Raw genomic sequence first — 24,346 nt, forward strand, 5'->3', positions numbered from 1 at the left:
TTATGATATGGGATGTTAGTGCTATTGGTCTGTAGTTCTTTGCTGTTGCTTTACTGCCCCCTTTGTGGAGTAGGGCTATGTCTGTTGTTTTTAGTAACTGTGGGACGACCCCCGTGTCCATGCTCCCTCTCCATAGGATGGAAAAGGCTCGTGATAGGGGCTTCTTGCAGTTCTTGATGAACACAGAGTTCAATGAGTCTGGCCCTGGGGCAGAGTGCATGGGCATGTCATTTATCGCCTGTTCGAAGTCATTTGGCGTCAGGATAACATCGGATAGGCTTGTGTTAATCAAATTTTGTGGCTCTCTCATAAAAAATTCATTTTGATCTTCGACTCTCAGTCTGGTTAGCGGCTTGCTAAAAACTGAGTCATATTGGGACTTGAGTAGCTCACTCATTTCCTTGCTGTCATCTGTGTAGGACCCATCTTGTTTAAGTAGGGGCCCAATACTGGACGTTGTTCTCGATTTTGATTTGGCATAGGAGAAGAAATACTTTGGGTTTCTTTCGATTTCATTTATGGCTTTTAGTTCTTCCCGCGATTCCTGACTCCTAAAGGATTCTTTTAGCTTAAGTTCGATGCTTGCTATTTCTCTGACCAGTGTCTCCCTACGCATTTCAGATATATTGACCTCTTTTAGCCACTCTGTTATTCTTTTCCGTCGCCTGTAAAGGGAGCGCCTGTCTCTTTCTGTTTTACATCTACTCCTCCTTTTTCTTAGAGGAATAAGCCTTGTGCATACATCGAGTGCCACCGAGTTAATCTGTTCTAGGCATAAGTTGGGGTCTGTGTTGCTTAGTATATCTTCCCAGCTTATATCGGTTAGGACTTGGTTTACTTGGTCCCACTTTATGTTTTTGTTATTGAAGTTGAATTTGGTGAATGCTCCCTCGTGACTAGTCTCATTATGTCGGTCTGGGGCTCCGCGCATACATGACTGAACCTCAATTATGTTGTGATCTGAGTATATTGTTTTTGATATGAAGTAAGATGTATTCAACTAACAGCCACATAGATAAGAGTGTTTGGTCAACATGAACTGTATCATGTTTGGAAACAACAGAATTACCCTCCACACAGCTTTTCATAATTGTCACTATGCCGATATGCTGGCCGGTGGCCTGGTGGCTAAAGCTCCCGCTTCACACACGGAGGGCCCGGGTTCGATTCCCGGCGGGTGGAAACATTTCGACACGTTTCCTTACACCTGTTGTCCTGTTCACCTAGCAGCAAATAGGTACCTGGGTGTTAGTCGACTGGTGTGGGTTGCATCCTGGGGGACAAGATTAAGGACCCCAATGGAAATAAGTTAGACAGTCCTCGATGACGCACAGACTTTCTTGGGTTATCCTGGGTGGCTAACCCTCCGGGGTTAAAAATCCGAAAGAAATCTTATCTATCTTATCTTATGACCCATTTTGTACCTCTGTAATCCTTTGACTACCACCCACAGGCTGGGTATATAGGGTGCATAACAAAGATGTTAAACCATATGTATTGTGTTTATTGGCTATATAAAGAAATTGTATTATATGAAATTGCTGTAATACATTATTTTTGTTTTGCAATAATGCCCAGTGGGGTCTAGTACATTTATTATTATTATAATCAAGGGGGAAGCGCTAAACCCGGAGGATTATACAGACCCTTGTGATCTCCGTAATCCTGTGTTTTTGCGCTGCCGTTCACAGGCTGAGTTGCGGTGTACAATAAATTAGCCATTCAGGCGACACAACTAATATAAAGTAGGGTTCGATACGGTGTAAGGTGTCAGTGGCTCTTTAAACCCCCAACAACTGGAAGAGGAGGAACTATTATAGGACTGCACCAGCCTTCGTCAGGTGTGGACGTCTCTCTCTCGCCTGAGCATCAGTGACCAGTTTTTCCCTTCTTTGTCTGGGACGCTTGTCGTCAACTTATTCTGTCTTCTGAGCACTTTACAAGAGTGACATTCATCAGCTCTATTATTCCGCTCTGCGGATATTATTGGTCAACGGTTTTGGTGGGAAGCCGGTTCCTGAACTCGGGCGAAAGTGTAGGCGCCCTGTTCTGCTGAGGCTTGGTGAAGAAAAAAAATCCACCTGGTTTACTTGGAAACTTCTAATTTCTGTTTATTGTTCCAAAAGGACTCTTGTTTTCATTTTTTTTATCGTCCAGATTTGGCCAATATCTCCTCCGTGTATTGGGAAGCAGAGCTCGATACGACGTACACCGTCAGTGGCTTTAACAAACCCAACCAGAAGAAGAATTTTAATTTAACAAGTACTTAACCCAGGACGACTTTAGTGATGTATGGAAGTATGATTCTGCCCTGAGCATCTATTGCAAATTTTCTTTTAATTAATTGGACGCTTGTCCTCGTCTACCGGCAACATAATTATTGCTAGAGTCTTGATGCCGGGGAGGGAAGCTAGATACAAGATATTCTATCAATCCTTCCTTAACTTAGATCTATCTGATTGTTTCCATTCCATTACCACTGGCTGTATGTCCCCTACGGGTTTAACGCGTCCCCTCTCCCCATGAGTTCACGGTTCTGAGGGTAACGCCGCAGCCGGTCACCGACACACAAAGGGTATTATATGGACCAAAAAATTCCAAACTGGATCAATTTTAAAGAAAAATTTTAACTTTAATTCCGCCTACATCTGTTAAAAGAAACTCCACAAGGACCTGAAAAGTTGGACGGTAGTATGGTAAGTTTCTGTTATATGTTAATTATTTTTTCTACGATCTAAGGAGAACGACTGATGCTGGTGAGCTCTTGATCCAAGGCTTCTGAAGGAAAGTTCCTTGATGCTGGTGAGCTCTTGATCCAAGGCTTCTGAAGAGAAGTTTCTTGATGCTGGTGAGCTCTTGATCCAAGGCTTCTGAAGGGAAGTTCCTTGATGCTGGTGAGCTCTTGATCCAAGGCTTCTGAAGAGGAGTTTCTTGATGCTGGTGAGCTCTTGATCCAAGGCTTCTGAAGGGAAGTTCCTTGATGCTGGTGAGCTCTTGATCCAAGGCTTCTGAAGAGAAGTTTCTTGATGCTGGTGAGCTCTTGATCCAAGGATTTTGAAGGGAAGTTTCTTAATGCTGGTAAGCTCTTGATCCAAGGCTTCTGAAGGGAAGTTCTTTGATGCTGGTGAGCTCTTGATCCAAGGATTTTGAAGGGAAGTTTCTTAATGCTGGTAAGCTCTTGATCCAGGGAATTGGGCATGTTCTCCCCTTCCTTGGATTAAACCTAATTGCATTTCACTCCCCAGGCACTGTATAGCCCCTCTGGGTTTATCACTCATGAAATGTGCATTAATAATAATATTGGTGTACTGTATCATTTGCAATACTTGTAATATACATTTTTAAACTTATTATAAGTGATAATATCTATTGTTTTTTTTGCCAGCAATGTGTGTGTTTATTTTAAGTTCAGGTCCACTTAAGTTACATTGACCTTTTTGTTTAGTTTGGGGGGAGGGGTTATCCTAAGTATACTCCACCAACATTCAGAAGTCTAAAACTACTCTCTGTAAAGAACATCCATACTTATTCTTGCACCTACTACATACATAGAACACTACACTCGAACATAAACCCTTCACTCAAACTTCTCCTACCGCCCACAGGATGGGTATGGGGTGCATAATAAACATATTAAACTAACTAACAACCTTAAATGGACGGACAACCATAACACAAGACACAGATCACTTTTTGATGTATCCCGTGTCCACATCACACTATGTAAGAACTATGCACATAAAGGGCCCCAAAATTTGGAACTCATTACCAGTAAATACTAAAGTCTGAACATCACTTTAAGACTCTTCTCAAAAACCATCTACTCACCCTGAATTAAATACTCAATACTCATTACTTAAATTAAGATCTCCCAATTACCTAAATCCTAACACTTAAAAATTTAAATACCCAAAGTTCATGCATAACTTAATTTACTACACTGTAGTATAAATACCTACACAAAACTATACTACCTGACACCATATTGTAACATTCTCACACTGTAAACTACTTTCACAGATGTTCAATATTATATTCCAGTAATATAACTTAAATACAGTATTTACTATTGATTTACACAACCTACAAAATACTTTCAAATTGTCCCAGTGTAATATCCCCAGACTGTAACTTGAGTTAACTTATTGTCTGCTTTAAATAAACAGATGAACAACTTAAACAAACTATGATCAATTTCTCTAGTATTAAGTATATTGTAAGACATTAGTCTGCCCATAATGCCGTGGCATGATAGTGGCTCTCTTTGCACTGCAACTCATGATTGTAACTAAAGAATCTCAATATAAACTTGGAAAGAAATAAAATTTTTATTGTATTGTATATTGTATTGTAATTTACACATATGTTATCAGTGCTGTATGGCCCTTATGGGTTTAGCACTCGGTTATGATTATAATAATAAAAAAGTCAGTGTGGTTTGGTGAGGTTATATGGATGTAATGTTGTTATAATGATGAATATCATGGAAATAAGGGCCTCAGTGGAAATAAATCATTCTTGACTTTTTTTTGGGGGTTATTCTAGGTAATTTACACATACATGTATGTTACTAGGTATAATAATTGTACTTATGTGTCCCCTCAAGGAAAGTTCTTTGATGCTGGTGAGGGGCTCTTGATTCAGGGAACTGAATCTGTGCTCCAGTTCCCTGAATTAAACATGAATACCTTCCACACACCCCCACAGGCTCTGTATAATCCTATGGGTTTAGCACTTCCCCCTTGATTATAATAATAATAATGTACTTATGTGTACCTGTACCTAAATAAACTTACTTATGAGGAAGCACTAAACTTGTAAGGTTGATATAATGCCAGGGCAATGGGTTGGAGATTTTACTGGTATTAATTACCCAGGATAATCCTGAAAAAACCTCAGTGTCTTTCTTATCTCCATTGGGGTTTTGAGCTTCTCCAGGATGCAGCCCACACAGTCAACTAACACACAGATACATACTTACTGTTAGGTGACCAAGACCAGCAGGTGTATGGACCAGTGTTTCCATTTGTGCTGTGATTGAACCTAAGCCCTTTAGATGTGAACTGAAGGTGCTACCACTTGAGCCAAGCAACAGAAGAGTAGTCCAGATCCTTGGATCAAGATCCTTTCATTGATGGGTTAAATTTTTTTTTCTTTCTTTGAAGCAAATGGATTTCTGTCAGATTTGCCTTCTGTTCTTTCAAATGTAGTTCCTTCATCATGGTGAAGGGCTCTTGACACAAGGTCTTTTGAGCTACTCTTCCTTGGATCAAATATGATTTTCTCCAAACCCCATGAATCTGTATGTCCCCTGTAGGTTTAGGACTTCCCCATGAATATAATAATACATTATATAATACATTATAATCAGTGACAAACTCATAACAATATAGGTACTAGACATGTAACTCTCACACCTCATGTACTGTATATGCCATCTTTATATCAATAATGTATCTCTTAAATCTTTTGTACCATATTATGTAATAAAATATACCTATTGATAAAAAGAATGAAAAGATGGGGTGGTAGGGGAAGTAGAATATTCAAATGGCTTCAAGAAGAAATCCAAATATTCTTCCTCGAAGCCCTTTTATCCACTTCTCTGAGGCTATGGGTCCCACAATTTGCACCATATATATTATACTATAATACATTGATCATAATGGCATTCTCTTATATAGGAATGAGATTTAACTGTACAGTATAGTATACATATATATGGTAGTAGGTTGGTAGACAGCAACCACCCAGGGAAGTACTACCGTCCTGCCAGATGACTGTGAAACAAAAACCTGTAACTGTTTTGCATGATGGTAGGATTGCTGGTTTCTTTTTCTGTCTCATAAACACGCTAAGATAACAGGGATATCTTGCTACTCCTACTTACACTTTGGTCACACTTCACAGACACGCACATGCATATATATATATACATACATCTAGGTTTTTCTCCTTTTTCTAAATAGCTCTTGTTCTTTTTTATTTCTTCTATTGTCCATGGGGAAGTGGAAAAGAATCTTTCCTCCGTAAGCCATGCGTGTCGTATGAGGCGACTAAAATGCCGGGAGCAATGGGCTAGTAACCCCTTCTCCTGTATACAATTACTAAAAAAGAGAAGAAGAAAAACTTTATAAAACTGGGTTGCTTAAATGTGCGTGGATGTAGTGCGGATGACAAGAAACAGATGATTGCTGATGTTATGAATGAAAAGAAGTTGGATGTCCTGGCCCTAAGCGAAACAAAGCTGAAGGGGGTAGGAGAGTTTCAGTGGGGGGAAATAAATGGGATTAAATCTGGAGTATCTGAGAGAGTTAGAGCAAAGGAAGGGGTAGCAGTAATGTTAAATGATCAGTTATGGAAGGAGAAAAGAGAATATGAATGTGTAAATTCAAGAATTATGTGGATTAAAGTAAAGGTTGGATGCGAGAAGTGGGTCATAATAAGTGTGTATGCACCTGGAGAAGAGAGGAATGCAGAGGAGAGAGAGAGATTTTGGGAGATGTTAAGTGAATGTATAGGAGCCTTTGAACCAAGTGAGAGAGTAATTGTGGTAGGGGACTTGAATGCTAAAGTAGGAGAAACTTTTAGAGAGGGTGTGGTAGGTAAGTTTGGGGTGCCAGGTGTAAATGATAATGGGAGCCCTTTGATTGAACTTTGTATAGAAAGGGGTTTAGTTATAGGTAATACATATTTTAAGAAAAAGAGGATAAATAAGTATACACGATATGATGTAGGGCGAAATGACAGTAGTTTGTTGGATTATGTATTGGTAGATAAAAGACTGTTGAGTAGACTTCAGGATGTACATGTTTATAGAGGGGCCACAGATATATCAGATCACTTTCTAGTTGTAGCTACACTGAGAGTAAAAGGTAGATGGGATACAAGGAGAATAGAAGCATCAGGGAAGAGAGAGGTGAAGGTTTATAAACTAAAAGAGGAGGCAGTTAGGGTAAGATATAAACAGCTATTGGAGGATAGATGGGCTAATGAGAGCATAGGCAATGGGGTCGAAGAGGTATGGGGTAGGTTTAAAAATGTAGTGTTAGAGTGTTCAGCAGAAGTTTGTGGTTACAGGAAAGTGGGTGCAGGAGGGAAGAGGAGCGATTGGTGGAATGATGATGTAAAGAGAGTAGTAAGGGAGAAAAAGTTAGCATATGAGAAGTTTTTACAAAGTAGAAGTGATGCAAGGAGGGAAGAGTATATGGAGAAAAAGAGAGAAGTTAAGAGAGTGGTGAAGCAATGTAAAAAGAGAGCAAATGAGAGAGTGGGTGAGATGTTATCAACAAATTTTGTTGAAAATAAGAAAAAGTTTTGGAGTGAGATTAACAAGTTAAGAAAGCCTAGAGAACAAATGGATTTGTCAGTTAAAAATAGGAGAGGAGAGTTATTAAATGGAGAGTTAGAGGTATTGGGAAGATGGAAGGAATATTTTGAGGAATTGTTAAATGTTGATGAAGATAGGGAAGCTGTGATTTCGTGTATAGGGCAAGGAGGAATAACATCTTGTAGGAGTGAGGAAGAGCCAGTTGTGAGTGTGGGGGAAGTTCGTGAGGCAGTAGGTAAAATGAAAGGGGGTAAGGCAGCCGGGATTGATGGGATAAAGATAGAAATGTTAAAAGCAGGTGGGGATATAGTTTTGGAGTGGTTGGTGCAATTATTTAATAAATGTATGGAAGAGGGTAAGGTACCTAGGGATTGGCAGAGAGCATGCATAGTTCCTTTGTATAAAGGCAAAGGGGATAAAAGAGAGTGCAAAAATTATAGGGGGATAAGTCTGTTGAGTGTACCTGGTAAAGTGTATGGTAGAGTTATAATTGAAAGAATTAAGAGTAAGACGGAGAATAGGATAGCAGATGAACAAGGAGGCTTTAGGAAAGGTAGGGGGTGTGTGGACCAGGTGTTTACAGTGAAACATATAAGTGAACAGTATTTAGATAAGGCTAAAGAGGTCTTTGTGGCATTTATGGATTTGGAAAAGGCGTATGACAGGGTGGATAGGGGGGCAATGTGGCAGATGTTGCAAGTGTATGGTGTAGGAGGTAGGTTACTGAAAGCAGTGAAGAGTTTTTACGAGGATAGTGAGGCTCAAGTTAGAGTATGTAGGAAAGAGGGAAATTTTTTCCCAGTAAAAGTAGGCCTTAGACAAGGATGTGTGATGTCACCGTGGTTGTTTAATATATTTATAGATGGGGTTGTAAGAGAAGTAAATGCGAGGGTCTTGGCAAGAGGCGTGGAGTTAAAAGATAAAGAATCACACACAAAGTGGGAGTTGTCACAGCTGCTCTTTGCTGATGACACTGTGCTCTTGGGAGATTCTGAAGAGAAGTTGCAGAGATTGGTGGATGAATTTGGTAGGGTGTGCAAAAGAAGAAAATTAAAGGTGAATACAGGAAAGAGTAAGGTTATGAGGATAACAAAAAGATTAGGTGATGAAAGATTGAATATCAGATTGGAGGGAGAGAGTATGGAGGAGGTGAACGTATTCAGATATTTGGGAGTGGACGTGTCAGCGGATGGGTCTATGAAAGATGAGGTGAATCATAGAATTGATGAGGGAAAAAGAGTGAGTGGTGCACTTAGGAGTCTGTGGAGACAAAGAACTTTGTCCTTGGAGGCAAAGAGGGGAATGTATGAGAGTATAGTTTTACCAACGCTCTTATATGGGTGTGAAGCGTGGGTGATGAATGTTGCAGCGAGGAGAAGGCTGGAGGCAGTGGAGATGTCATGTCTGAGGGCAATGTGTGGTGTGAATATAATGCAGAGAATTCGTAGTTTGGAAGTTAGGAGGAGGTGCGGGATTACCAAAACTGTTGTCCAGAGGGCTGAGGAAGGGTTGTTGAGGTGGTTCGGACCTGTAGAGAGAATGGCGCGAAACAGAATGACTTCAAGAGTGTATCAGTCTGTAGTGGAAGGAAGGCGGGGTAGGGGTCGGCCTAGGAAGGGTTGGAGGGAGGGGGTAAAGGAGGTTTTGTGTGCGAGGGGCTTGGACTTCCAGCAGGCATGCGTGAGCGTGTTTGATAGGAGTGAATGGAGACAAATGGTTTTTAATACTTGACGTGCTGTTGGAGTGTGAGCAAAGTAACATTTATGAAGGGATTCAGGGAAACCGGCAGGCCGGACTTGAGTCCTGGAGATGGGAAGTACAGTGCCTGCACTCTGAAGGAGGGGTGTTAATGTTGCAGTTTAAAAACTGTAGTGTAAAGCACCCTTCTGGCAAGACAGTGATGGAGTGAATGATGGTGAAAGTTTTTCTTTTTCGGGCCACCCTGCCTTGGTGGGAATCGGCCGGTGTGATAATAAAATAAAATTATAATTTAACATTGTGCATATCCACAAAATCTTGGGACTGCTGGAGACTAATCATTTCAATTATGAATTTTCAAAATTTCAGGATATTGAGGTGATACCTTTTGAATCTCCGAAAGATGATGATCATCAGCTGTACTTGCCATGGATCAAGTGGAATGACTCTCAAGAAAATTTAGAGGTTAGAGTTGCTCGCATCTTCGTATTAGCAAAGATTTGGTACATCCATGTATTTCTTACACTGACATTAATCTTTAAAAATAATGAGAGGGTGGAATGTGCAGTTCTTGCACCCTGAAGGAGGATTGGGGCAGAGGCCATTTGAATTTTGTTGTCTGTCCACTTCTTGCAAGACAGCTATTGAATGAATGATGATAATTTATTTATTTATTTATTTTTTTTTTTTTTGGGGGGGGGGGGGGTTTGCCCTACCTTGGTGGGAGATAGCCTGATTACTAATTAAAACCTTACAACAGCAAGGACCCCAATGGAAATAAGTCACTTTGTATGCTTTTGTTTTTACTATCCTAGTTACAAGAGGGCCCTGTTTTACAGCACTTTGCTTTACAATATTTTGTTAATACAGTGGTTTTGAGTTATACCCATTCTTCATTTATTCAGACTTCCTATAATAAATATATTCACCACTCACTATAAGCTAAGGATGAAAATATTTTAAGGTAAGTAATGTGTGTATTGTGTATGTATTTTGTAGGCCTAGCTATATCACTCAATATGACAGTGTAAATATATTATCAGGCTTTTATACTAATTTGAAAGTGGAAAAAGCTATGATTCACTACAGAAATTTTCACTTTACAACAGTAGCCTGAAACCTAACCCATATAAGCAGGCCTTTACCTGTAATTTATACTTTGTAATTTATACTTTGTACTTGTGTACTCATTTTTTTTTTTTTTTTCAACAAGTCGGTCGTCTCCCACCGAGGCAGGGTGACCCAAAAAAGAAAGAAAATCCCCAAAAAGAAAATACTTTCATCATCATTCAACATTTTCACCACACTCACACATTATCACTGCTTTTGCAGAGGTGCTCAGAATACAACAGTTTAGAAGCATATACGTATAAAGATACACAACATATCCCTCCAAACTGCCAATATCCCAAACCCCTCCTTTAAAGTGCAGGCATTGTACTTCCCATTTCCAGGACTCAAGTCCGACTATATGAAAATAACCGGTTTCCCTGAATCCCTTCACTAAATATTACCCTGCTCAAACTCCAACAGATCGTCAGGTCCCATGTATCATTCGTCTCCATTCACTCCTATCTAACACGCTCATGCACGCTTGCTGGAAGTCCAAGCCCCTCGCCCACAAAACCTCCTTTACCCCCTCTTTCCAACCCTTTCGAGGACGACCCCTACCCCTCTTTCCTTCCCCTATAGATTTATATGCTTTCCATGTCATTCTACTTTGATCCATTCTCTCTAAATGACCAAACCACCTCAACAACCCCTCTTCTGCCCTCTGACTAATGCTTTTATTAACTCCACACCTTCTCCTAATTTCCACACTCCGAATTTTCTGCATAATATTTACACCATACATTGCCCTTAGACAGGACATCTCCACTGCCTCCAACCGTCTCCTCGCTGCTGCATTTACCGCCCAAGCTTCACATCCATATAAGAGTGTTGGTACTACTATACTTTCATACATTCCCTTCTTTGCCTCCATAGATAACGTTTTTTGACTCCACATATACCTCAACGCACCACTCACCCTTTTTCCCTCATCAATTCTATGATTAACCTCATCCTTCATAAATCCATCCACCGACATGTCAACTCCCAAGTATCTGAAAACATTCACTTCTTCCATACTCCTCCTCCCCAATTTGATATCCAATTTTTCTTTATCTAAATCATTTGATACCCTCATCACCTTACTCTTTTCTATGTTCACTTTCAACTTTCTACCTTTACACACATTCTCAAACTCATCCACTAACCTTTGCAATTTTTCTTTAGAATCTCCCATAAGCACAGTATCATCAGCAAAAAGTAACTGTGTCAATTCCCATTTTGAATTTGATTCCCCATAATTTAATCCCACCCCTCTCCCGAACACCCTAGCATTTACTTCTTTTACAACCCCATCTATAAATATATTAAACAACCATGGTGACATTACACACCCCTGTCTAAGACCTACTTTTACCGGGAAGTATTCTCCCTCTCTTCTACACACCCTAACCTGAGCCTCACTATCCTCATAAAAGCTCTTTACAGCATTTAGTAACTTACCACCTATTCCATATACTTGCAACATCTGCCACATTGCTCCTCTATCCACTCTATCATATGCCTTTTCTAAATCCATAAATGCAATAAAAACTTCCCTACCTTTATCTAAATACTGTTCACATATATGCTTCAATGTAAACACTTGATCTACACATCCCCTACCCACTCTGAAGCCTCCTTGCTCATCCGCAATTCTACATTCTGTCTTACCTCTAATTCTTTCAATTATAACTCTACCGTATACTTTTCCTGATATGCTCAGTAAACTTATTCCTCTATAATTTTTACAATCTCTTTTGTCCCCTTTCCCTTTATATAAAGGGACTATACATGCTCTCTGCCAATCCCTAGGTACCTTCCCCTCTTTCATACATTTATTAAACAAAAGTACCAACCACTCCAACACTATATCCCCCCCTGCTTTTAACATTTCTGTCATGATCCCATCAGTTCCAGCTGTTTTACCCCCTTTCATTCTACGTAATGCCTCACGTACCTCCACCACACTTACATTCTGCTCTTCTTCACTCCTAAAAGATGGTATGCCTCCCTTGTCAGTGCATGAAATTACCGCCTCCCTTTCTTCCTCAACATTAAAAAGTTCCTCAAAATATTCTCGCCATCTACCTAATACCTCCCTCTTCCCATCTACTAACTCCCCTACTCTGTTTTTAATGGACAAATCCATACTTTCCCTAGGCTTTCTTAACTTGTTTAACTCACTCCAAAATTTTTTCTTATTTTCATTAAAATTTCTTGACAGTGCCTCTCCCACTCTTTCATCTGCTCTCCTTTTGCACTCTCTCACCACTCTCTTCACCTTTCTTTTACTCTCCATATACTCTGCTCTTCTTATAACACTTCTGCTTTGTAAAAACCTCTCGTAAGCTACCTTTTTCTCTTTTATCACACCCTTTACTTCATCATTCCACCAATCACTCCTCTTTCCTCCTGCCCCCACCCTCCTATAACCACAAACTTCTGCCCCACATTCTAATACTGCATTTTTAAAACTATTCCAACCCTCTTCAACCCCCCCCACCTAAATAAATTTACTAACAAGATCTAGAAAAAATAGTTGTGGAGCTACAGTGAGAAAGATGAGATAAAATAAGATAAAGCTGTAATATGAATTTACTGTTTGTGAGGAAGTTTACCAGAAGATATGGTGTACCTAACGTTGTAGTACCCACAGTCAGTGGCTAGGCTTAAAACACCTTTTATTGTACAGCAGTAAGGGAATGGAACAGATTGCCTGCATATGTGAAAGCCAGTCATAGCATGAATCAGTTCAAGAAAAGAGCCAAAAGGTGCCTAATAAATGTAATGACAGAAAGGGATTAGAATGATTTTTCATTTTTTTTAGCTAACACACACATAATCTTCCCTTATAAAAAAGTATAGCTCCTTTATAGTGTAATAATAAGATATTATCTCCTTTATATTATAACAATAAGGTAAAAAGACCCCAATGGAAATAAGTCACTGTCTGACTATTTTGGGTTATCCTAGGTTCTTTACACATATGCTGCTATGTATGATAATCTATGTAACTGTATATGTGTTAACCTGAATAAACTTACAGTTAATAAAGCAGTGTATGTATTACAATAATCTCATGTTAATATCATTATTAATATTTAATATTCACTACTGTATTTTGAATGAATATCACACCATTGCAAATTCTTATGCTAAACATAGCTGTGCTTTCAGAATGAATTGGAGGAAAAGTTTACACGATTTGGTCTGATACATCGAGCGTCTGTTTACCGGAGTAGACTTAGCTTCATAAATGAAGTAGAAACGTAAGTTTTTGTTTATACAGTCATCTGAATGTATTTATTTTCATGAAATCATGCATTATTATGTAAAATCATCCACTTTCTCTTGGGTTATATTCATACAAATAAACTATTGACTTATAGCTATGAGGGGAACATAAGCACAGGTGACCTCTGACTTATAACTTCCTGAATTACTCATCCCCTTATTTATGACCATTTTTTTTCCTGTTGAGATAGCCAGTGAAAAAAGAAGTTGGGTACAACATTGGTTCCCAGTATGCCATTATACTTTTGTGAAACCATTTCATCTATAAGCAAAGAATGTCATCTGTAATGAACTCCAGCTGAAACACACCAGTCTTTTTTTTTTTTATGCTTGATATTGTATTTGAGTGTTCTGCACTGTATATTATAATATGTAATGAATAACAAAAATGTAATGAGCACTTGTCACTGCTCAATAATAACCCTCACTGAGACAAAGTCAGGAGATTGATCTGTATATTTCAATCACCTTCTCCTGAAAAGGATCCCAGAAGGGAGGTTAAAATATTCAAATCAATTATTCTCTTGAGTGTCTGTCTCTGTGGGTTATTATTGAGCACATTATGTACAGGAGGCCCTCCACAGTCGCGAGGGTTAGGGGATCAAGAACCTTGTGAATCTTGAAAATTTGCGAATGTTTGGTGTGCAAATATGTTGTACGGAAATATAATAATACTCTACTGTAGCATTCGCGAATATTTTGATGCGCAAATATATTGTAAGGAAATATAATAGCATTTACTTAGCTTAACAATACTGTTTCCTTTACCTATTGAACCACGAACAATCATAAAACACATGAAAACATCGTAAAATATTGTATATACATGTTATGATTATGGGCATTCATGAATGTTCGAAGCTCGCGAAAGTGGAGGGCTAGTTGTAATGTATATATGTATTTAATGTAAAAAAATATCTACTTTCAGTGACAACCTATGGTATGGTTATGTTTCTTTCTACTCAACGTGGGATTTTGAAAGAGCACTGCATTCTGATGGCAAGATAAAAATTGGAGAGAAGGAAATTAAAATAATAAAGAAAAAAAATAATAGGCCTCATAAGAGAATATTTCTTTCCGTTCACAAAGCCCAAAATTTGCTTACTCATTACTTTGGATTTAATTGCTGGACATCCAAAGTTATATATGTAAGTATAGTACGTATTTGTGGTTCATTTACCTACTATAGAGTGCAAAGCTGAGTGTATTGGACAGCAGAAAGTAATAGACTAGTTGCTTCTTGTGGAGTGGGTTTACACATTTTGAATCCACCATCACAGAAAGAAATTTTCCCCTATTTCTCAGATAATAAAATATAACCAAGAATGATCATGGTTTAGGTTATCCCAATAATTGATGCAGACCTTGTAAAAACCCATAAAGCAGACTGGAGGGGAGGAGAATACCCTTCCTCAGAAAAATTGTCAAAAACCTAATATTTCCACCATTTTGATTCCTATTTCAAGCTACTTCCACTCTAAAACCAACTGAGATCACATTTTTTTTTTTTTCAACAAGTCGGCCGTCTCCCACTGAGGCAGGGTGACCCAAAAAGAAAGAAAATACCCAAAAAGAAAATACTTTCATCATCATTCAATGCTTTCACCTCACTCACACATAATCACTGTTTTTGCAGAGGTGCCCAGAATACAACAGTTTAGAAGTACATGTACTGTATATACGTATAAAAATACACAATATATTCCTCCAAACTGCCAATATCCCAAACCCCTCCTTTAGAGTGCAGGCATTGTACTTTCCATTTCCAGGACTCGAGTCCGATTATATAAAATAACCGGTTTCCCTGAATCCCTTCACTAAATATTACCCTGCTCACACTCCAGCAGCTCGTCAGGTCCCAAATACCATTCGTCTCCATTCACTCCTATCTAACATGCTCAAGCACGCTTGCTGGAAGTCCAGACCCCTCGCCGACAACACCTCCTTTACCCCCTCCCTCCAACCTTTTCGAGGACGACCCCTGCCCCGCCTTCCTTCCCCTACAGATTTATAAGCTCTCCATGGCATTCTACTTTGATCCATTCTCTCTAAATGACCAAACCACCTCAACAAACCCTCTTCAGCCCTCTGACTAATACTTTTATTAACTCCACACCTTCTCCAAATTTCCACACTCCGAATTGTCTGCATAATATTTACACCACACATTGCCCTTAGACAGGACATCTCCACTGCCTCCAACCACCTCCTCGCTGCAGCATTTACAACCCAAGCTTCACACCCATATAAGAGTGTTGATACTACTATACTTTCATACATTCCCTTCTTTACCTCCATAGATAACATTTTTTGCCTCCACATATACCTCAATGCACCACTCACCTTTTTTCCTTCATCAATTCTATGATTAACCTCATCCTTCATAAATCCATCCGCTGACACGTCAACTCCCAAATATCTGAAAACAAACACTTCTTCAATACTTCTCTTCCCCAATTTGATATCCATTTTTTCTTTATCTAAATCATTTGAAACCCTCATCACCTTACTCTTTTCTATGTTCACTTTCAACTTTCTACCTTTACATACACTCCCAGATTCGTCCACTAACCTTTGCAATTTTTCTTTAGAATCTCCCATAAGCACAGTATCATCAGCAAAAAGTAACTGTGTCACTTCCCATTTTGTATTTAATTCCCCATAAATTAATCCCACCCCTTTCCTGAACACCCTAGCATTTACTTCTTTTACAATCCCATCTATAAATATATTAAACAACCATGGTGACATTACACATCCCTGTCTAAGACCTACTTTTACCGGGAAGTATTCTCCCTCTCTTCTACACACCCTAACCTGAGCCTCACTATCCTCATAAAAACTCTTTACAGCATTTAGTAACTTACCATCTATTCCATATACAGTGGACCCCCGCTTAACGATCACCTCCAAATGCGACCAATTATGTAAGTGTATTTATGTAAGTGCGTTTGTACGTGTATGTTTGGGGGTCTGAAATGGACTAATCTACTTCACAATATTCCTTATGGGAAAAAATTCGGTCAGTACTGGCACCTGAACATACTACTGGAATGAAAAAAGTTCGTTAACCGGGGGTCCACTGTACTTGCAACATCTGCCACATTGCTCTCCTATCCACTCTATCATATGCTTTTTCTAAATCCATAAATGCAATAAAAACTTCCCTACCTTTATCTAAATATTGTTCACATACATATATGCTTCAATGTAAACGCTTGATCTACACATCCCCTTCCCACTCTATAACCTCCTTGCTCATCCGCAATTCTACATTCTGTCTTACCTCTAATTCTTTCAATAATAACCCTACCGTACTTCAGCATTATTCTTCTATACCTGGGGGTACACCTGGAGAGGGTTTCGGGGGTCAACGCCCCTGCGGCCTGGTCTGTGACCAAGCCTTATGGTGGATTAGGGCAGCACGCAATCCGACATATGAACCACAGCCCGGCTGGTCAGGTACTGACTTAGGTGCCTGTCCAGCACCTTCTCGAAGACAACCAAGGGTCTATTGGTAATATCCCCTTATGTATGCTGGGAGGCAGCTGAACAGTCTTGGGGCCCCTGACACTTATTGTGTTGTCTCTTATCGTGCGAGTGGTACCCCTTGATAAACACAGTGTGTGTAAGGCAATCAATGCTCCAGTGCTCTCAGAAATGAATTATAAGTAGCATGGATTACAGTGGGGAAGGGGAGAAACTGTGTTTTCCCAAACACTTGATCCTTAGGCCCACCTTGGGTTGAGGGCAAAAATTTCATGTCACCCCATACCCAGATTTTGCATGTAACTTGACGTTTTCTTGCTTTACAGTATATAATATCAAGTTTTATAGTGTGTTATGAAATTTTGGATGCACTTTTTTAGTTGTGTTTACATGAAATTGCATTATGTAATGTTGCATTATAAGAGGGTTTACTGTATTAAAAATAATTTGAAGAACCCAAAGTAATGCTAATAATATCTAGTACAGTATTTCAGAATTTGAGTGTAGAATGTGTATTCCCTTATACATATATAGTATTATTTCTCAGTTACATTCTAGACTGTTAGGTTAAGTGGGATATATATTGCATTCAGCCACGGAAAAACCGTTCTGTAAATGATGGCTGCCCAAATAAGAGCTGGACAATTGGTATGTTACAGTTTTAATATATTGTACTTTACATTATTTTATCCTTGTTGAGTTCAAACCTCTTATTTTTGGAGCAAATATCACATATTTCAAGTTATGACATGAACAGAGTGGATCATTTCATATCCAAAAAATGAAGGCTTAGCCATATTGCCATGATAGGTTAGAGTGTAAATATGTGCTCTGTGTTTTGTATACTGATGATGCTTGTCTAGTTTTAATTTGAGGCGCCACCAGTGTTAGTATTCTTTGTTTTGTGGGGTCCTCATTGACATCATTGAGGGTATATATTTTTTAAGCATTCAGTACTGCATATGTATTTCTCCTTTTTTAGTTGGAGAGGGAGGAGGAGGTTAATGTGCCTAATGTTGTGCGATATATATGCATGGTGCACATAAAATTGCCAAAAGAGGAGCTCTGCAGTGAAGGAGTGGGGACTGGAGAGGTCCCGTTGAATAATGCCTCTCCAGTGTCACGGGGATATGCATTTTGCTGTGCAAGGAGGTAAACAACCACTCTTATATCATTCTTGTGATTATTTTTTTAACACATTGGCCTTCTTCCACTTAGGCAGTTTGACCCAAAAAAGAATCACTTTCACCATCATTTACTCTATCACTCTTCCCAGAGGCATATAGATGCTACAGCTCAGATGTCACTCCAGACTGCAAATATTTCCACCCCTCCTTCAGAGTGCAGGCGCTGTACTTTCCACCTCAGAACTCAAGAGATTATATGCTACTTAAATAATTGAAAATTAATTTCCTGTGGTGTGTTTTTATTCTGAGTATAGAAATGAAGCTGAGTAGTCTATGCCTATTTCCACGAAGTGGAAACTCTAATAACAACTTTTGCCTGTGTAACAGACTTTTCCAGAAAACTTTGTCATTTTTTAAAGTTTTTTAAACTAATGCTCTTTATAATACAATCTGTCAGTATTTATTTCCCATCATTGTCATGCAACTTTTTTTTTCTTTGAGTGCCACAACTCTTGGTTTTTAAAAAATGAGGAAAAGCCAGATGTAAGGGGGAGGGAGAGGTCATCCCAGGAAAGGCTGGAGGGAGGGGGTAAAGGAGGTTTTGTATGCAAGGGGCTTGGACAACCAACAAGCATGTCTGAGCATGTTGGACAGGAGTGGAGGCAAGTGGTTTTAATGATTTAATGTGCTGTTGGAGTGTGAGCAAGGTAACATTTATGAAGAGATTCAGGGGATATTGCAGTTTGGAGGAGTATTTGAACAGTAATATTGGCACACCTCTGGCAAGACAGTAATGAAGTGATTGGCGGTGAAAGTGTTTCTTTTTTTTCAGGTCACTCTACCTCAGTGGGAGATGGCTGGTGTATTTAAAAAAAGTTTATTAAAAGATGAAGATTAGAAGAAATACAAATTTCATTTATAATAGCTTACTGTATTGTAGTCAATCTTTTTCAGATTTGCATATCATTCAGCACTGAAAGCAGCATTCTCCAAATTCATTATAATCCGACTAAAGAATGGTAAGGTGACAATAGAAGTTGACACAACACAATGCGATCCCATAAAATATCATCCAGCTTGGGACGAATCTCTTATCAAGGTAAAATAATTATTATTATTACTATTATTATTATTATTTTTCTTAACGCGTTGGCTGTTTCCCACCGAGGCAGGGTGGCCCAAGAAGAAAGAAAAACTTTCATTCAACACTTTCACCAACACTCATACAAAATCACTGTCTTTGCAGAGGTGCTCAGATATGACAGTTTAGACATCCCTCCAAACTGCCAATATCCCAAACCTCTCCTTTAAAGTGCAGGCATTGTACTTCCATTTCCAGGACTCAGGTCCAGCTAACTGGTTTCCCTGAATCCCTTCACAAAATATTACCCTGCTCACACTCCTGCAGCTTGTCAGGTCCCAAAAACCATTCGTCTCCGTTCACTCCTATCTAACACGCTCATGCATGCTTGCTGGAAGTCCAAGCCCCTCGCCCACAAAATCTTGTTTACCCCCTCCTTCCAGCCTTTTCAGGGATGACCCCTACCCCACCTTCCTTCCCCTACAGATTTATACACTGTTTCATTCTCTCTAAATAACCAAACCACCTCAACAGCCTCTTTTCACCCCTCTGACTAATACTTTTAGTAACTCCACACCACCTTCTAATTTCCACACTATGAATTCTCTGCATAAAATTTACACCACACATTGCCCTTAGATACGACATCTCCACTGCCTCCAGCCGCCTCCTTGCTGCAGCACTTACAACCCATACTTCACACCTATATAAGAGTGTTGGTACCACTATACTCTCATTCATTCCTCATCTTTGCCTCCATGGATAATGTTCTTTGTCTCCACAAATACCTCAATGCACCACTCACCTTTTTTTATTCATCAATTCTATGGTTAACCTCATCCTTCATAAACCCATCCACTGACAAGTCATCTCCCAAACTTCTGAAAACCTTCACTGTTTCCATACTCCCTCCCTCCAATGTGATATCCAATTTTTCTTTATCTAAATAGTTTGATACCCTCAACACCTTACTATGTTCACTTTCAAATTTCTGCCTTTAATTTTTTTTTGGGGGGGGGCTGATTAAATTATGATGGCTTCAGCCCCCTTCCCCTTGATACAACCAGGTAGATATGTAAGTGTATGCATCTTGTAATGCAATTTTAAATTCTAGGTTTTCTCTATACAACCATATTTATTTTTCAATGAACCGGCTGTATCCCACCAAAGCAGGGTGACCTAAAGAGAAAAACAAAAGTTTTTCTTTTTAAATTTAGTAATTTACATAGGAGAAGGGGTTACTAGCCCCTTGCTCCCAGCATTTTAGTCGCCCCTTATGACACGCATGGCTTACAGAGGAAGAATTCTTTCCCACTCTCCCATGAAGACAACCATATAATTAATATTTATTTTAATTACAGCCCATTTTACAATGTATACATACTGATTGTTATATTAAAACGTATTATTCATGTATTTCTCTCTTGTGTTGCAGGTAAATAATGTCAATTACGACCCAGAAGAAGAAGAAGAATGTGAGGAATTTGAGAATATTACCGAAGAACAATTAGAAGAATTCCTTAATGCTTCTATGTGATTTGTGTAATCTGTTAATGATTTCATTGCCTATATCTGATTTGTGCAAATTTTTCCTGGATCATCAGTAGTTATGGTATATTTTTTAATTTATAATTTTTTTATATTTTCTGAATTTTTTTTATGAGTCAGTTCCTGCATTTAAAGCATACTGACAATTGTTTTACAAGCCATTGATCTGTAGTAAAGCATACTGACAATTGTTTTACAAGCTCTTCGTCTGTAGTAAAGCATACTGACAATTGTTTTACAAGCTCTTCGTCTGTAGTAAAGCATACTGACAATTGTTTTACAAGCTCTTCGTCTGTAGTAAAGCATACTGACAATTGTTTTACAAGCCATTGATCTGTAGTAAAGTATACTGACAATTGTTTTACAAGCTCTTTGTCTGTAGTAAAGCATACTGACAATTGTTTTACAAGCTCTTTGTCTGTAGTAAAGCATACTGACAATTGTTTTACAAGCTCTTTGTCTGTAGTAAAGTATACTGACAATTGTTTTACAAGCTCTTCGTCTGTAGTAAAGCATACTGACAATTGTTTTACAAGCTCTTCGTCTGTAGTAAAGCATACTGACAATTGTTTTACAAGCCATTGATCTGTAGTAAAGTATACTGACAATTGTTTTACAAGCTCTTTGTCTGTAGTAAAGCATACTGACAATTGTTTTACAAGCTCTTTGTCTGTAGTAAAGCATACTGACAATTGTTTTACAAGCTCTTTGTCTGTAGTAAAGCATACTGACAATTGTTTTACAAGCTCTTTGTCTGTAGTAAAGCATACTGACAATTGTTTTACAAGCTCTTTGTCTGTAGTAAAGCATACTGACAATTGTTTTATAAACCCTTTGTCTGTAGTAAAGCATACTGACAATTGTTTTACAAGCTCTTTGTCTGTAGTAAAGTATACTGACAATTGTTTTATAAACCCTTTGTCTGTAGTAAAGTGTACTGATAGTTGTTTTACAAGTTCTTTGTCTGTAGTAAAGCATACTGACAGTTGTTTTAGAAGCCCTTTGTAATAAAGTGTACTGACAATTTTTTCACAAGTCATTTTTCTGCATTTAAAGCATACTGACATAATTTTTGCCTCATTATTCACTAATCATTTCTCTTCCTTCCTGCACCTATCCTATAATTGCATATCTTTGCTGCATATGCTGACACTACATTCTTAAGTTCATCTTTTTGATTTCCTCATCATTTTCTCTCATTCTAGCAAACTTTCCCAATAATTTTTCTGTCATTCGGCAATAATTTTCTTGAATTCATTGTTTTCAGTCACCTTTGGTTGCCTGGTGAGCATTCTTTGTCTGAATTTTTCTCTCACAGTTCCCCCTTTATTGCAGATTTAATAGTGGTGGCACCATAAGGGGCAAGGGGCTACAGCACCTCTATATAAAAATTCCAGTAGCTCTCCCAAAGCCCCAAATAATAAAATAATAATAATAATAGAAGTATAATAATAATAATAATAGAAATAATACTAATACTAAAAATAATAAAGCTTCAAGGCAAGCCTCCTAGCACCCTCTTCCATTTAGATTGCCACCCCAAGCCCCTCCTGTATAAAACTTATAGAGGCACTCCTGAAACACTATTTCTCAATTGACACTGATTTGCTACATGAGCTGTGACTCCAGTCTTTCCTGCGGATATTCTTCCTTCACTACATCCATCTCTTCTACCCTTCTGCCCACTGTCTTTGTGACCTCTGTTATCATCCTTGTGAGTTCACCACTTTCCATGATTTTATTAATATAATTCAGTCACTAATTTCTCCTTATTGACTGTTACCATTTTTGTATTCCATCTTTCTCTTGCTCTTTACTCTTTACTCTAGCTACAGTATTATTAACTATTGATCTGATCATGTTAATTTAGTGATGCATTCCATTATATTTTAATAAATCAGTCACTTTAATTTGTCTTTTTATTGACTGTCACCATTTTTGTGTTTTATCTTCTTCTTGCTCTTTGCTCTAACTACAATATTATTAACTAATATTGTGGGAGACGGCCGACTTGTTGAAAAAAACACAAAAAAAAAAAAATCAGATAGATGTAAATTTAGTAATGCATTCAATATGCACAAACTTCATAATGTCTAGTGCATCATAAAAAAGCATTCTTAAAACCAGCATTGGTTCGTTATAAGCATGAAGTACTAAACAGGTGTTTATATACGTGACTCTCAAAATCATAATGACACGATTGCAAACAAACCATACCACGGGTTCTATCCCTGCCCGTGGTATGGTTTATATACATATTATTTTATAGTATATAAAACTTTATATTAATAAAGATCCAGTATACAAAATTATAATCAATTTATTTAATAAGGTAGGTTTGTGCACAAGATTCCTATTATAAGATATTTAATGTTATTGTTAATACCACTAGAACTTGTAGATTTTCACATATAACTTTATAAACAAATACTAGATTCTGCAGAGGGTGTTTAGGTAAAGATTAAAAAACATAGGAATACTGCAGTAGGCCTACTGGCTTATGCAAGTCTTATTTACTGTACACCCCACTGCCATGTTCTGATAAAGTAATGATTACTGAACCTACATTAATTTTGTCATAAGGACAATTAAAACCACATGTTATCACTACACAGTTTTGTTCAGAAAAAACTGACCCAGTCTTTGAAGGTTTTTTTGGACTCTGAATGCTCTGACGTGAAAAATTTAGTTGTAAAAAAAATTTACAAGAAAGACCTGTTTCAAAAGTACTTTGTAGTGACCTATGTTACTGACCTGACTCTCAGAGACTTTTGGAAGAGTCAGTTCAACATCCTGTAGTGTGTGTGGTTGATAATGCCTGGGAGTTACTCTTCTGGACATCAAACTTTTCGCAGTTTGAACGCCACTTAGGAACCAATTAAGCTCAAACACCGAGGTTCCATTGTATTTGCTATAAAATCCTAAATTTCATCCTCCAATCTAGTCACTTGACAGCCATAACAGTGCTTTGCATGAGGCCTACCAGCCCTTTTCCCACCAGTTGCCAACCCTTCAGATGGGGTCCCTTGTTGTGACAAAGTGGCTCTTGATCCAAGAAATTGGACCTCTACACTTTATGGGTCAAATTTAAATATGCCAACCTTTCCTCTCTTTTTGGTCTCAGTGAGGATACTTTACCTTTTGTGAAGTCCAGCTTTAGACAGAAGACAGAAAGAAATCTGTTAGCACTTTTCTACTGTAGTTCCCATTGGTAGTGTCATGGTGGTTGGGTCACTCCACCTGACAGAAATTGGATCATCTTAGGGTATGCAATGTGACTCTTCTGTGAGACAGAGTAGTCATCTGGCAGGACCTCAGAAGTGAGTGGTCATCTGGCAGGACCTCAGAACTGAGTGGTCATCTGGCAGGACCTCAGAACTGAGTGGTCATCTGGCAGGACCTCAGAACTGAGTGGTCATCTGGCAGGACCTCAGATGATGGAAGTACCACTAGAGGTTATCTGAGGATTCAGTAGTAACTAAAGGTGTATGCCTTGAGGCAGTCTTGCCAGTTCATCCACCATCATTACTAGCTGCAAGACAGTTCCACAGTTTTTTTTTTTTTTAACACACTGGCTGTCTCCCACTAAGACAGTGACCTAGAAAGAAAAAAAAGTTTTTCTTTTTACACTTAGTAATTTATACAGGAGACAAGGTTACTAGCCCCTTGCTCCTAACATTTTAGTCA

The 24,346-nt window shown here is 38.5% G+C and overlaps 1 protein-coding gene across 1 annotated transcript; it reads left to right on the forward strand.

The window, feature by feature from the left end:
• The first annotated feature begins 1,720 nt into the window (after positions 1-1,720).
• Positions 1,721-22,569, forward strand: LOC128701598 (RAD52 motif-containing protein 1). Its single transcript, XM_053795377.2, has 7 exons — positions 1,721-2,696; positions 9,398-9,493; positions 13,298-13,389; positions 14,343-14,562; positions 17,886-18,055; positions 18,985-19,129; positions 20,547-22,569. The coding sequence occupies exons 1-7, from the start codon at positions 2,694-2,696 to the stop codon at positions 20,646-20,648; spliced, it is 828 nt and encodes a 275-aa protein (XP_053651352.1). The 5' UTR covers positions 1,721-2,693; the 3' UTR covers positions 20,649-22,569.
• Positions 22,570-24,346: the final 1,777 nt, after the last annotated feature.

The sequence above is a fragment of the Cherax quadricarinatus genome, chromosome 78, assembly GCF_038502225.1.
Source record: "Cherax quadricarinatus isolate ZL_2023a chromosome 78, ASM3850222v1, whole genome shotgun sequence".
Classification (NCBI taxonomy): domain Eukaryota; kingdom Metazoa; phylum Arthropoda; class Malacostraca; order Decapoda; family Parastacidae; genus Cherax; species Cherax quadricarinatus.